We start from the raw sequence: 12,780 nt of genomic DNA, 5'->3' as shown, positions 1-12,780 counted from the left end.
TTTCCTAAAGTGTAGAATTTTTTAAGTAACTTTGAAAGTGCTCTCTGGGTTCTGGTAAGATACCTGGCACTATTTGGTGGGGGGAAATAGCAGCTTGCGCCTGACAGCATTGAAGAGGCAGATCAACAGAACACGCCGACTGTGAAAGCCCATTTTTTGTCGATAACGGGCGGGAATTGTCACGATCACGGCCGCATCTTGTCAATCCACGGCCATTTACGCAGACACGCCCCCTTTTTACCTATCGGCAGGCGGGACATTTAATCCCGTCTGGCGATATTCAGTCGAGCAACATGAAAATGGGCCAGGGTCACAGCTGTGGGGACGGATGGACAGTGGTGACCCGGGATTGAATACCCCCCTAAATCTTCAGGTCTTTGTGTGTATGAACACCTTAGAGCGTATTGCTGTGCTATGTCTCGAAGTGGAGACAAATTAAACCTTTTTGGGAATGAGAAAGTGGAGAAGTTGCAATCAACCAATCAGCTACTATATCTCATTTTATGGACTGTGCTAGATAAATGGTAGATAAAATCTAATTAGTTGATATGGGCAACTTCTCCAGTGTATCTCTTTTGAAGTTTTTATAATGTTGGACATGATATAAGTTAGTGGTGTGTACCTTCAGCTGAATAGGTGTACATTTCAGAAATGGCTAATGGTGTTTAAAGTTGTATTATTGTGTTGTAGGACTGTAAAACTGTGTGTGAGTACTGTACATAAATACAGAACTGTATATTCATAGGGATATTTATAGTGAGCACTATAATTCTGTGGAATTGCTGTGTATTCTTAATACAAAATAGTTTGTTTACTAAATGTGAGTCATTAGCAGGAATTGCTGTAAATAGCAATTAATGATCTGTAATGAGTTAAAGTTAAATACTGTAATTAATAAAAATGAAATGCATAAATGCAAATAACTGTAAAGAAGCCCCCAATGAAAATACTTTTTCAAGGAGTATCAAGGCCGAGGTTCTCCGATTACATGTGGTAATCCCTACCACATGTACATGTGGTAGGGAACATAGATTGTAAGCTCCACTGGGGCAGGGACTGATGTGAATGTTCTAATATTCTCTGTAAAGCGCTGCGTAATATGTATGCGCTATATAAGAAACTGTTAATAAATAAAATAAAATAAATAAATCAAACAAGAATGTTTATTCCTTTTGTTATATAAATATAATGTGTGCATCCTGTATTTAAAATAATTTTTAATTTCTACTTTTATATTGTGTGCCAGTGTGTATAGATGTAAATTCTATCAATTTAAAAATTGATTTCCACTATAACAAGAAACATGACCGGTAGTGGCCTAAGACTATCTCAGCCTTGGGCAGTGATTAAGACCAGGGGCGAAATGTAATAGGGTGCGATTTTTTAGACTAAAAAAAAATCGCACCAAATCGCACCTTTAAAAATCGCGTTTTTTGCCGCGAATTCGCATATGTAATGAGATGCGAATTAGCGGCAAAAAAATGCGATTTGCCGCGATTTGCCGCGATTTTTAGTCATGAAAATGTGCGCATTTTCAGTCATGAAAATGTGCGCATTTTTATAAATGCGCTTTTGTGCAAAAAAAAAAAAGTAAAAAAAAAAACGGCGTGGGGTCCCCCCTCCTAAGCATAACCAGCCCCGGGCTCATTGAGCCGGACCTGGTTCCAAAAATACGGGGGAACAAAAAGCATAGGGGTCCCCCGTATTTCTGAAACCAGCCCCGGACTCTTGGACCGGTCCTGGTTCCAAAAATACGGGGGACAAAAAATCTGGGGGTCCCCCGTATTTTGAAACCAGCACCGGGCTCCAACAGCCCGCGGTGTCATGCCACAGCCGGGGGACACTTTTTATACAAGGTCCCCCGGCCAAAACATGAGCACCGTGGCTGGTCAGCCTTGGACGGGGTACCTGGAGGAGTGGGGACCCCCCCAATAAAGGGGTCCCCCCCCCCCAGGCTTCACCCGTCCAGGGCTGAAGCCCGGGGCTGTCACCGGCGTCCGTGGCCAGTGGACGCCGGCCTGATAGGGTTAAATTCATCATACATATCATTACATTGCTTTTTACCGGCGAACTACAAGTGCCAGCAGACCTCCCCCGCATGCTGGGACTTGGAGAACCACAAGTCCCAGCATGCGGGGCATTAATGGGCCCGCTGGGACTTGTAGTCCACCTGTAAAAAGAATGTTTATAAAAAACACACACACAGAGAAGTACAAGTTTATTACACACACACACCTCAATTTTACACAGCGTTACTTACCATTCCTGGATCCAGCGCTGGTCTGGCTGCTTTACAGCCGGCTCCCCCCGAACTGACAGGCAGCGGGGAGAAGCGGCTGTCTCCGTCGCTTCTAACAGCTTCTGTAGCGCTGTCCGAGTGCTACAGAGGCTGAGAGCGTGATTGGCTGAGCTATGCGTCTCCATGGAGACGCATACTGTAGCTCAGCCAATCACGCTCTCAGCCTCTGTAGCACTCGGACAGCGCTACAGAGGCTGTTAGAAGCGACGGAGACAGCCGCTTCTCCCCGCTGCCTGTCAGTTCGGGGGGAGCCGGCTGTAAAGCAGCCAGACCAGCGCTGGATCCAGGAATGGTAAGTAACGCTGTGTAAAATTGAGGTGTGTGTGTGTAATAAACTTGTACTTCTCTGTGTGTGTGTTTTTTATAAACATTCTTTTTACAGGTGGACTACAAGTCCCAGCGGGCCCATTAATGCCCCGCATGCTGGGACTTGTGGTTCTCCAAGTCCCAGCATGCGGGGGAGGTCTGCTGGCACTTGTAGTTCGCCGGTAAAAAGCAATGTAATGATATGTATGATGAATTTAACCCTATCAGGCCGGCGTCCACTGGCCACGGACGCCGGTGACAGCCCCGGGCTTCAGCCGTGGACGGGTGAAGCCTGGGGGGGGGGACCCCTTTATTGGGGGGGTCCCCACTCCTCCAGGTACCCCGTCCAAGGCTGACCAGCCACGGTGCTCATGTTTTGGCCGGGGGACCTTGTATAAAAAGTGTCCCCCGGCTGTGGCATGACACCGCGGGCTGTTGGAGCCCGGTGCTGGTTTCAAAATACGGGGGACCCCCAGATTTTTTGTCCCCCGTATTTTTGGAACCAGAACCGGTCCAAGAGTCCGGGGCTGGTTTCAGAAATACGGGGGACCCCTATGCTTTTTGTCCCCCCGTATTTTTGGAACCAGGTCCGGCTCAATGAGCCCGGGGCTGGTTATGCTTAGGAGGGGGGACCCCACGCCGTTTTTTTTTTATAAAAACACTTTTACACATTTTTATTAACAGAACCATGCACAGATCTCAATGATCTGTGCATGGTTCTGTCAAAATCGCCTGTCAGAACCTGGTCTATTTTTTTTGCGATTTTTGGTAACATTGACCAAAAATCGCACCCTATTACATTTGCGAGTTATATACTTTATAATGGGAAAACATCTGGATGCGAATTGAAATGTGACTAAAAATCGCACTTAGAAAAGTGCGATTTCGCGGTAAAAAGTGCGATTTTTTACCGCGATTTTCAACCTATTAAATGTGCGATTTTCGGAAAATGTGCGATTTCGGCCGTTTTTGACCAAAAATCGCACATGTCTAAAAAATCACACCCTATTACATTTCGCCCCTGTTCTTTCAACCATCCTCTGACCATGGGCTGCATAATTAAACTCAGGCAATCTTTTAAATTAATTGTAAGCTTCTAAATTAAATACAAAGCCTTTATGAATATTAATTGTAAATCACCCACATTAATTAAAATCCATGCATATTAAATCTCAAAAATGAATTATGACTTTTCCTTCCTTCCTGAGTCTGCTCCTCTGTACTACAACCAGATTTCTTACCTCTCTCTTTCTGCACTTCTATCAGTCTGCCAGTGACATTGGGTTACCCCCTGCCCCCACTTTTTATTTCTGTCTGCTATACAAAAGATCTTTGAAACCTCCAATATAGTTCCCTTTTTAAAGTAACCCCTTTTAAAGCACTTATACTACTTGTATTGGCTTTTATTTTCTTCGTTATTATGGAGCTCAAAGTGTATCACTTGCCCTTTTTATTTGGAATAAGTTACTTTTGATGACTCTATTTATAAGGAGGAAACAACAAGTTTAGAGGTTTCATTTTAAATGTTGAGGAATGCCCAAATAACAAGTTGATATTACCAAATATCTCATATTATTTGAGATTTGCCTGCCATCTTAGCCTGCATCGTAAGCATGGCAACTGAAGCATGACTTTGACTGGAGAGAAGTTTTAAAACCATCTCATCTCCTATTTTTCAGGTACATGAATCCCACTTTGAACATCTGATGCTTTTCATTTAAAGAACAGTCTGCATTGTGAATTGTTTTGTTACTTGGAGCCTGCAACTTCCCCCCTCCACTAATTAGCCTGTTGAGCAATTTGTGCAAACACCAGCCCCTCCCCCTGTACCAGCTGACCCAAACTTTCCTTTAAAATTGGAAATATTTGGAAGCCTGCTCAAAGGCTTTGCCTGCCATCTTAGCCTGCATCGTAAGCATGGCAACTGAAGCATGAGTTTGACTGGAGTTTGGACTGGATTTGGACTTACACCTGCACATGGCATCAATTTATTTTTCACCAATTACCATCTCTCTCAGCCTCTAATCTGATGAAAGCTTTGTATTACTTTCTTTGTTTTCTGTTTCTTTACAATGATTTGTACCATGTACCTCCGTAACCACTGTTAGCAAAGCCTGTATGCTGTACCATCACTAGTTGCACAACCTGCCAGCAACAAGCTGGCAGGGTGTTCCAGCTTTGGAAGAAAAGTGCTACAACCAGTCGAACTCATGCTTCAGTTGCCATGCTAAATAAAAATAATATTATTACTGCTGCCTTTGAGCAGCATGATCAAGATGGCGCCGCTGATGGCTGCCTAGGAGCTGTGCAGCTCAGCCAAATATGTTCCATGTGTGATAACTGTACTGTCTCTGCTTGTATTGTTACCTACCTGGCTGTTTTGGCGACCAGTGGCGCCGCTGATGGCTGCCTAGGTGCTGTTCAGCTTGGTGGGTATGTGTTCCCTGTGGGATAACTGTACTGTCTCTGCTTAATATTACCTTCCTGGCTGTTGCAGCGACCAGTGGCGCCGCTGATGGCTGCCTAGGCGCTGTGCAACTCGGTGGGCATGTGTTCGCCACATGTAATGTCTTAAAGTAATGTATGTAATGCCTTCACCCCCCCCCCCTCATTCATCCCTGCTTGATGCTGCACTGTAAATCCACAAAAAAATCCTAGTGTGCGCAAGCATACATGGCCAATAAAGTTGATTCTATTCTATTCTATTCTATAAAACTATGCCCTCTGGTATGAATTATGCCACAGTACAGTGACACACTTACTGAAAATGTAATGTCATACAATACAATAGATTGCACCCAATTGCTTAGTAGGCAAATCTGGGGAATTGGTATGCAGCTTTATAACTTGGATCTAGGCCCCTCTAATGCTGGCCACGCATCAGACAAACTTTTCTCCAACCATCCAACAAGTTGCTTGGATGAAATAAAAATATGGTACTGGATGGAAGCAAATGAATATTTACTTCAGAAATTTGCTCCCTAAATCTGGAAAAGGACAAAAACTGACGCTCCAAAAGAACAGTAGTTGAACCTGTTTGATTTAAACAATTTGACTGAATGTTTTTGTTCATTTTCCAGGGTTTGTGAGCACATTTCTATGATCCCATCCAGTACCATATTTTTATTCTATCCAAGCAACTAGTTGGATGGTTGGAGGAAAGTTGGTCTGATGTGTGGCCAGCATAAGTTTCTGGGCTCCATAGCAATGGCAACCTTTTGTATATGTTCTAATAACAAATGTGATAATGGTCATTAGTATTGTAACTTTCAGAAATAGGATATTAAGAACACAGAAAACATCCAAAGAAGGGGTATGAAAATGGTGAAGGGCATAGCTAGAGCTTGTAGGAAACCAGTATGGGTGATATTCAACTACATCCATGGCTCAGTCAGTCAGTATATGTCCAGCATAAGTTGAATGAGGCAGGGGATTGTCTAATGCTGGTGGTTTCTGATAGAGATGCTTGGAACAAATTCCCAATTTCCCAGTAGTATAAATAAAAAATGCAGATTTTATCCACCAGATTATATACAAAATATATTGTTTTTCTAATGTATTTTCGGTACTTGTTTAGTTTCACGGCGGTAGCGTGGCAAGCGCAGCGAGCCACCGAGCCCGCAGCGTGGGCGAGCGAAGCGAGCCCCGCAAGGGGACTCAGACGCACTGCCGCTGTGAAACTAAACAAGTACCATATTTTCTAAAATATATGGCATCTAGTAGATCTATTTTCAGTTTAACCAATACATAAAATATGACCAGAAACTGATTTCAGGATCCATATTTGAGAATGGTCCGTCTCACTTCTATGCATGTGACTTGCGATAATGTGCACAGTTTTATATGCAATTTGTAAATTCTCCTACATATAGTGGTTGGTGTCTATCAATGACTTTATACCGTACAGTTACATCTGTCGATGGAGCATAGTTTGCTAATGAGAACAGCCCAATCCAGTGCTTGTCACACATTGCCTCATCAGTAAGTGGGTTGCATAAATTTAGCATGATGTAGCACATATTCCAAATGTCATCACACAAGAGATTGTGACCTTATCATTAACACATCTTGCTATAGCTGTATCTTTTCACTACTAAAAATACCACCAACAGGATTCATGGCCGAGATGTGAGGCATTGTTTAATGTAAATTCACCCAGAAAAGAAGAGATTGTTCGTAGTGGTCACAGAACGGCATGAGGATATTCTCTTGGCTGCCTGCTTTCTTTATTGTATTATTCCTTGGATTATGTGCTACCCTAGTCCAACATAAACATCCAGCCAGATAGTCATGCTGCTGTTACATACCAGCTGACCCAAACTTTCCTTTAAAATTGGAAATATTTGGAAGCCTGCTCAAAGGCTTAATAATAATGTGCACAGTTTTATATGCAATTTGTAAATTCTCCTACATATAGTGGTTGGTGTCTATCAATGACTTTATACCGTACAGTTACATCTGTCGATGGAGCATAGTTTGCTAATGAGAACGGCCCAATCCAGTGCTTGTCACACATTGCCTCATCAGTAAGTGGGTTGCATAAATTTAGCATGATGTAGCACATATTCCAAATGTCATCACACAAGAGATTGTGACCTTATCATTAACACATCTTGCTATAGCTGTATCTTTTCACTACTAAAAATACCACCAACAGGATTCATGGCCGAGATGTGAGGCATTGTTAAATGTAAATTCACCCAGAAAAGAAGAGATTGTTCGTAGTGGTCACAGAACGGCATGAGGATATTCTCTTGGCTGCCTGCTTTCTTTATTGTATTATTCCTTGGATTATGTGCTACCCTAGTCCAACATAAACATCCAGCCAGATAGTCATGCTGCTGTTACATACAGACTGTTACATACTGTCATTTATATTTCTATTAACATTCAAATATTTTTCTTTCAGAGCTTCCCTATGGCTGGGAGAAAATTGATGATCCTATCTATGGCACATACTATGTTGAGTAAGTTGATGATTTCTCTTTCACTAGATGTATTCTAAAGGTATCCCAGGTAGCCGTATCATGGTCATAGTAATACAGGTTTAGAAATGCTGAATTATTTTTACATTTACTGTGTATAAGGATGTGACTTCAAATATTGTACATAAAAAACTGTGTACGTTACAAGCAGTGGAAAAACAAAGTAGGGGATCTACCAGCAACATATTATTATTAATAGCAGTACATTGGGTATAAGCAGCCCATAACTTAAATACCTGTACATTGTTTATTAATGAAAACCCTTATCTAAAATGAATGACACGACACCAAATAACTCACACGGACAAGAAATAACCACACGGACTCCAAGAGTTAAGTTAAAAAGGTCAAGAGGATATTTATTGAAGACCTTGTAGCTAAACTAGTAAATTTGGAATTTGAATTTGGATATTGAATCCCTAACTTTAAACTAAAGGTTGGAGGATGGCAAAGACTAAGCCGCTACCAACACGCCAGCCCAGTCAACTTGATATACGTAAAAACAGAAACTGCAGGAGGGGTTCACCACCGCCTCCTAATGGCACAACCTGCATCGTGAAGGTCTCACCACCCCCTAACCTGGCTGAGCCCTTAGCGGACGGTCCCGCAGGGGAACGCCCCCTGTCCACCCGCATGGGAAGGACCACCCGCCGTCCTATGAAAGGGGTGGTGCCCCACGATGACCGCTTGTGCCCCTCTTTGACCGCTGGCTGGTAGCGACTTCCCGCCACAACAAGGTTAACAAACCGCAGCCGCCATCCCCAAAAGAAAATTATAACTACCGGGAAAAACACCCCGACTATTCAAGCCCACAAACGAAAGATGTCCTCAAGAAACATGCAGTTTCCCGCAGGGGAAAGATGCACCCCATCCTCTCTATAATATCTCACGTTGTCCAGCACCAGTGAAGGATGTCTTACCACTCTACCGCCCATAGCCCTGACAAAGACGCCTGCAGCTGAATTCACCTTTTTCCGTGCTTTCTCAATAGCTGAGGTCCGGACAGCTCCCCGCCAATGGAACCGAGGGATAATTTCGGACCAAACTATCCTCACTTCGGGCCAATGAGCCCGCACGGCCACCAAATCAGACTTGATGCTTAAAATCAAGTCTATGCCCTTGACCATCCCCATGTCGTTGCCACCCAGGTGGATGACCAACCACTGGGGACGACCCCAATTCCTCTCATGCCTGAAAAGTTCATTCAAAAATTCTCCCCAGCGCATGCCTCTTACACCTTTCCACCTGACTGTCCTGTTTCCTAAATAATCATGTGACCTCCTCCCCATCGGGTGTCTCCCTGCCCAGTAAATAAAGGAATGGCCAATGAGCCATATCTGTCCCGAGGATTCCATTGAAACTGAAAAAAGAAGAATCCTTACCGTCAGTAACTTATCAAAGCACACAAACTTAAATATTCAACCCATGTGAAGGAGAAAACTTAAAAAACCTCCCGTGGACCTTGGTTTGCCAATTGAATTTAGGCCCCCTCGGAAGAAAAAGTAAAAGCAACCTTCACACCCATGATTCCTGAACGCTTTCGTTCAAAAAACGGCAGTAAACTACGTTTTAGGGTTGGCGCAACAGGCGAAACTACAATTTATCCAATCTAACGTAACTTTTATACGAATCAGACTTCCACCGGCCTAGCGCCTGGATCGCCCCTGGGGACAACCCAGCTGCCGCAGCCTGTGTAGCTCAACCAATCCGAAAGGAATGGGTACCATACTCATGAGGCGGAAGCCCCAACACACTCAGACAACGTTTTAACACAGCTGCAAATTGAAACTTAGAAAGTGCTGACTTATCTCCATGCAACAAAAACTGACCCCCAACCCCCACAGGGCGGATCCCCAAATAAGCCTGCGCCAACTGGACTGGGCAAATCTCCGACTCGCTCTGTGCTTGTAACGCAACCCACCTACCTTTTCCAACTTGGTCTGTCTTGGACCTAGCTATCTTGCAAAGCACACTTCCGCTGCGCAATTGAACATCACTGAAAAGCAAACCAGACTTACCATCCCTCTTATTCTTGGCAACTAGCTCGCTAACCCGAAATGCCCCAAAAAATGCCAAAACAAAAGCCGTGCGCAACAGCAGGATTTCGAACTCGGACTCGCCGTCTTCCGCCAAGATCCTCACTAACTCCTTTAATAAAGCCAAATCGATAGGCCTCCGCGAATCCTTGCCCACCGGAACCGCCTTTGCCCAACCTTTCATTGCCTTTTTCAAGACAAAAGACCGCGTGGGGTCTTCCTGACCTCTTATATGCGAATGAAAAGCAATGCCCGCAAGGGCAGTGGACATGGCCCCTTTTGCCCTCCCTGCTTTGAAGTGTTCCCATGCAAACGCACACAACCTATCCTCCAAGGACTCACCTTCCCCACCATACCTACACAGAAACGCCTGCCAATCCCTCCAAGCCGCATCATAAGCCTTCTGCGTAGAAGGCGCCAAAGCGTTCCTGGCCAATCCCACTATACCGGCTCGACAATCTTCCAGATATAAGGTGGGCATGGTAAACCTACAGTCGCGGCACCCGGTGCCAATTCTCTAAACCTACCCCACTGAAAACGGGACAGGGCATCTGCGATCTTGTTATCAATGCCAGGAACGTAACAGGCTGAGAAAACCACATTAAAATGCAAACACTGTAAGACCAAATGCCTAAGTAACCGCAAGGCTAAAGGGCACAAAGTCCTTTGATTGTTGATGGTGTGCACCACGCCCATGTTATCACACCGAAAAACAACCTGTTTGTCTGCTAAATCGTGAGCCCACAACTCCAATGCCACCACAATCGGAAACAATTCCAGCAGCAGCAAATTCCTAGTGAAACCCCTGTCAACCCAGAAGGCAGCCACTCCAAGCCAAAGAAAGCTCCAAAACCAACACTGCCCGATGCGTCAGTGAAAAGCTGTAACGCACTGTTAAAGCAAGGGGGGGATGGCCACAACACCACCCTGTTAAATGACTCCAAAAACGAGGACCAGGTTCGCAAATCATCCCTGATCTCCCTAGAGAGATATACCGAATGATGCTGCCTAGCAACCCCCGCAGTTGCCCGCTCCAGCTTCCTGCTAAAGGCTCGCCCCATAGGGATCACCCTACACGCAAAATTAAAACAACCCAGCAAGGACTGAACTTGCTTCAACCGCACTTTCCTTTTCGCCAAACAATCTTGTATGAGGCCCAACCATTTTTGCACCTTACCCGCCGGTAAACGGCAACAACCTTCCTCCGTATCAATTTCAATCCCAAGATAACATAGACAGTGTGTGGGGCCCTCAGTCTTATCTTCTGCGATAGGGACCCCCAACACCCCTAAAACCTGTTCTGTGGTCTCCAACAACCTCTTGCAAACTGAACTACCCTCAGGGCCTACGAACAGGAAATCATCAAGATAATGTGCAATACCCTGACAACCCGAAGCTCTTTGAATGCACCAATGGAGAAAACAGCTAAACTTCTCAAAATACGCGCAGGACACTGAACAACCCATAGGCAAACACCTATCAACAAAGAACTCCCCACCTAATTTAAAACCCAGAAACCGCAAGGAATCCGAGTGAATCGGGAGCAACCTAAAAGCTGACTCAATATCGACTTTCGCCATTAATGCATTCCGCCCACAATCCTGAACCAAACAAAGGGCCTCCTCAAACAACTGGTACTTAACCCTGCAAAGCTCCTCCGAGCCACCATGGGGGTGAGAAAGATGCTGGATTAATCTAAATTTACCCGGGGTGCTCTTGGGAACCACCCCCACCGGGGAAATACACAATCTCTGAATAGGAGGAACCTTGTAAGGGCCACACATGCGTCCAAGCCTGATTTCCGCATAAACTTTCTCCCTAACAATGTGAGGGAAATCCCTAGCGGACTTCAAATTCCTCGATGCCACAACATGAACTGTGCCCCTAATGGGCAACCGAAAACCTGAACTGAAACCCTCATATAAAAAACGAGACCCTGCAACATCAGGGTACCCCCTGAGCCATTCCCTAAGCTCGGAAACCACCACCGGCGAAAACGCCTTACTTGTGACTTCCCCCGGCCTCCCCGGCGTCGGCTGTTTTACCAGCTGGAGCTGCGGTGCAGCCCTTTGCTGGGTGATTGGCCCCACAGACTCTGCAGGAGTGATGAAAACGACAGTTCGCCCCCCTATTACACTTACCATCATTAAATGCGAAGCATTTACCCTTACCCGCGACCTTGGTGGCTGGAGACGCCGCCACGGGCGCTTTCTTCCCCACCCCCTCCCCCGGGGGCTTGGTCTGCTGTGTAACCTCCAGCCAGACCTCTACGTCCTTGAACCCCATGGGCAAAACAGCATTCCCATCCTGCTTCCGGCGAAACTTTTCGTCGTAATCCCTCCAAGAGTAACCCTTTGTTTTTAGGTACATTTCATGCACCAAAAACAAATATTTCACCACGTTAGGATACTCGGCAGGCCTGGTCTCCACATAGCAGGCCGCAAAGACCAAGAAACCCCTCAACCACTGATGGAAATTCCTGAAGGCATTTCCCCCCTGCCTCCTAGCGAGCCCCCAAAATCGCCTCCCCCAGTGGCAGAAGCCACATGTTCAATCCCCGCAATACACTGCCCGACAGCGCGTCCCCAGACGCCGCGGCCTGATCAGCTGCACTGAGACCCGTCGGGAGCCCCGGGTCCTGCATTGATGACGCCGGCCCCGCGTCAGCCGACGCTGGGGCCTGATGCTGACCCGGCGCCTCCTCTGACGCCCGCGCCGATGTCACAGGCCCCGCGCCAGCCGGCACCTAGGCCTGCGACACCGTCAGCAGCCCTCCCTCCGCCCGCCCCGGAATCAGAGGCCTAGCGCCAGCCGGCGCTGAGGCCTGTGACACAGCCGGAGCCCTGCCCGACACCGAAGCGACAGGGGGAATCTCCGGCGCCGAAACGGAGGCCTCAGGCCGCGCCTCCAACGCCGCAGCGGCCTGAGGTACTGAAGGCATATTGCCTCCCGCCGAGGGCCCTGGAGAGGAGCGGACCGCGCTGCCGGCTACCACAAGCGGCTCACCCGCAGAGGTGACCGCTGGTGTATCCTCCGGTGCAGCGCTGGCCACGCTCACCGAAGGTAACTGACTAAATACCTCCAGACTAAGCCCTCGCGCCGTGCTCCCCACGGGGGACCCGGAGGGGGCAGGAACACCCTGAACCCCTATCAC

General features: G+C 46.4%; 1 protein-coding gene across 10 annotated transcripts in view; it reads left to right on the top strand.

The window, feature by feature from the left end:
* The window catches only part of MAGI2 (membrane associated guanylate kinase, WW and PDZ domain containing 2), an 838,547-nt gene that overhangs the window by 641,218 nt on the left and 184,549 nt on the right, over positions 1-12,780 (top strand). For all 10 annotated transcript variants that reach the window (XM_083183055.1, XM_083183056.1, XM_083183054.1 and 7 more), the window contains one exon: positions 7,515-7,572. In XM_083183055.1, coding sequence (XP_083039181.1) covers positions 7,515-7,572 — 58 coding nt within the window. The remainder of the gene's footprint in view (positions 1-7,514; positions 7,573-12,780) is intronic.

Source organism: Crinia signifera, chromosome 4 (genome assembly GCF_055691185.1).
Source record: "Crinia signifera chromosome 4, ASM5569118v1, whole genome shotgun sequence".
In the NCBI taxonomy this organism is placed as follows: Eukaryota; Metazoa; Chordata; class Amphibia; order Anura; family Myobatrachidae; genus Crinia; species Crinia signifera.
The sequence above is the reverse complement of the archived record's forward strand: the minus strand, read 5'-3'. Positions and strand labels throughout refer to the sequence as shown.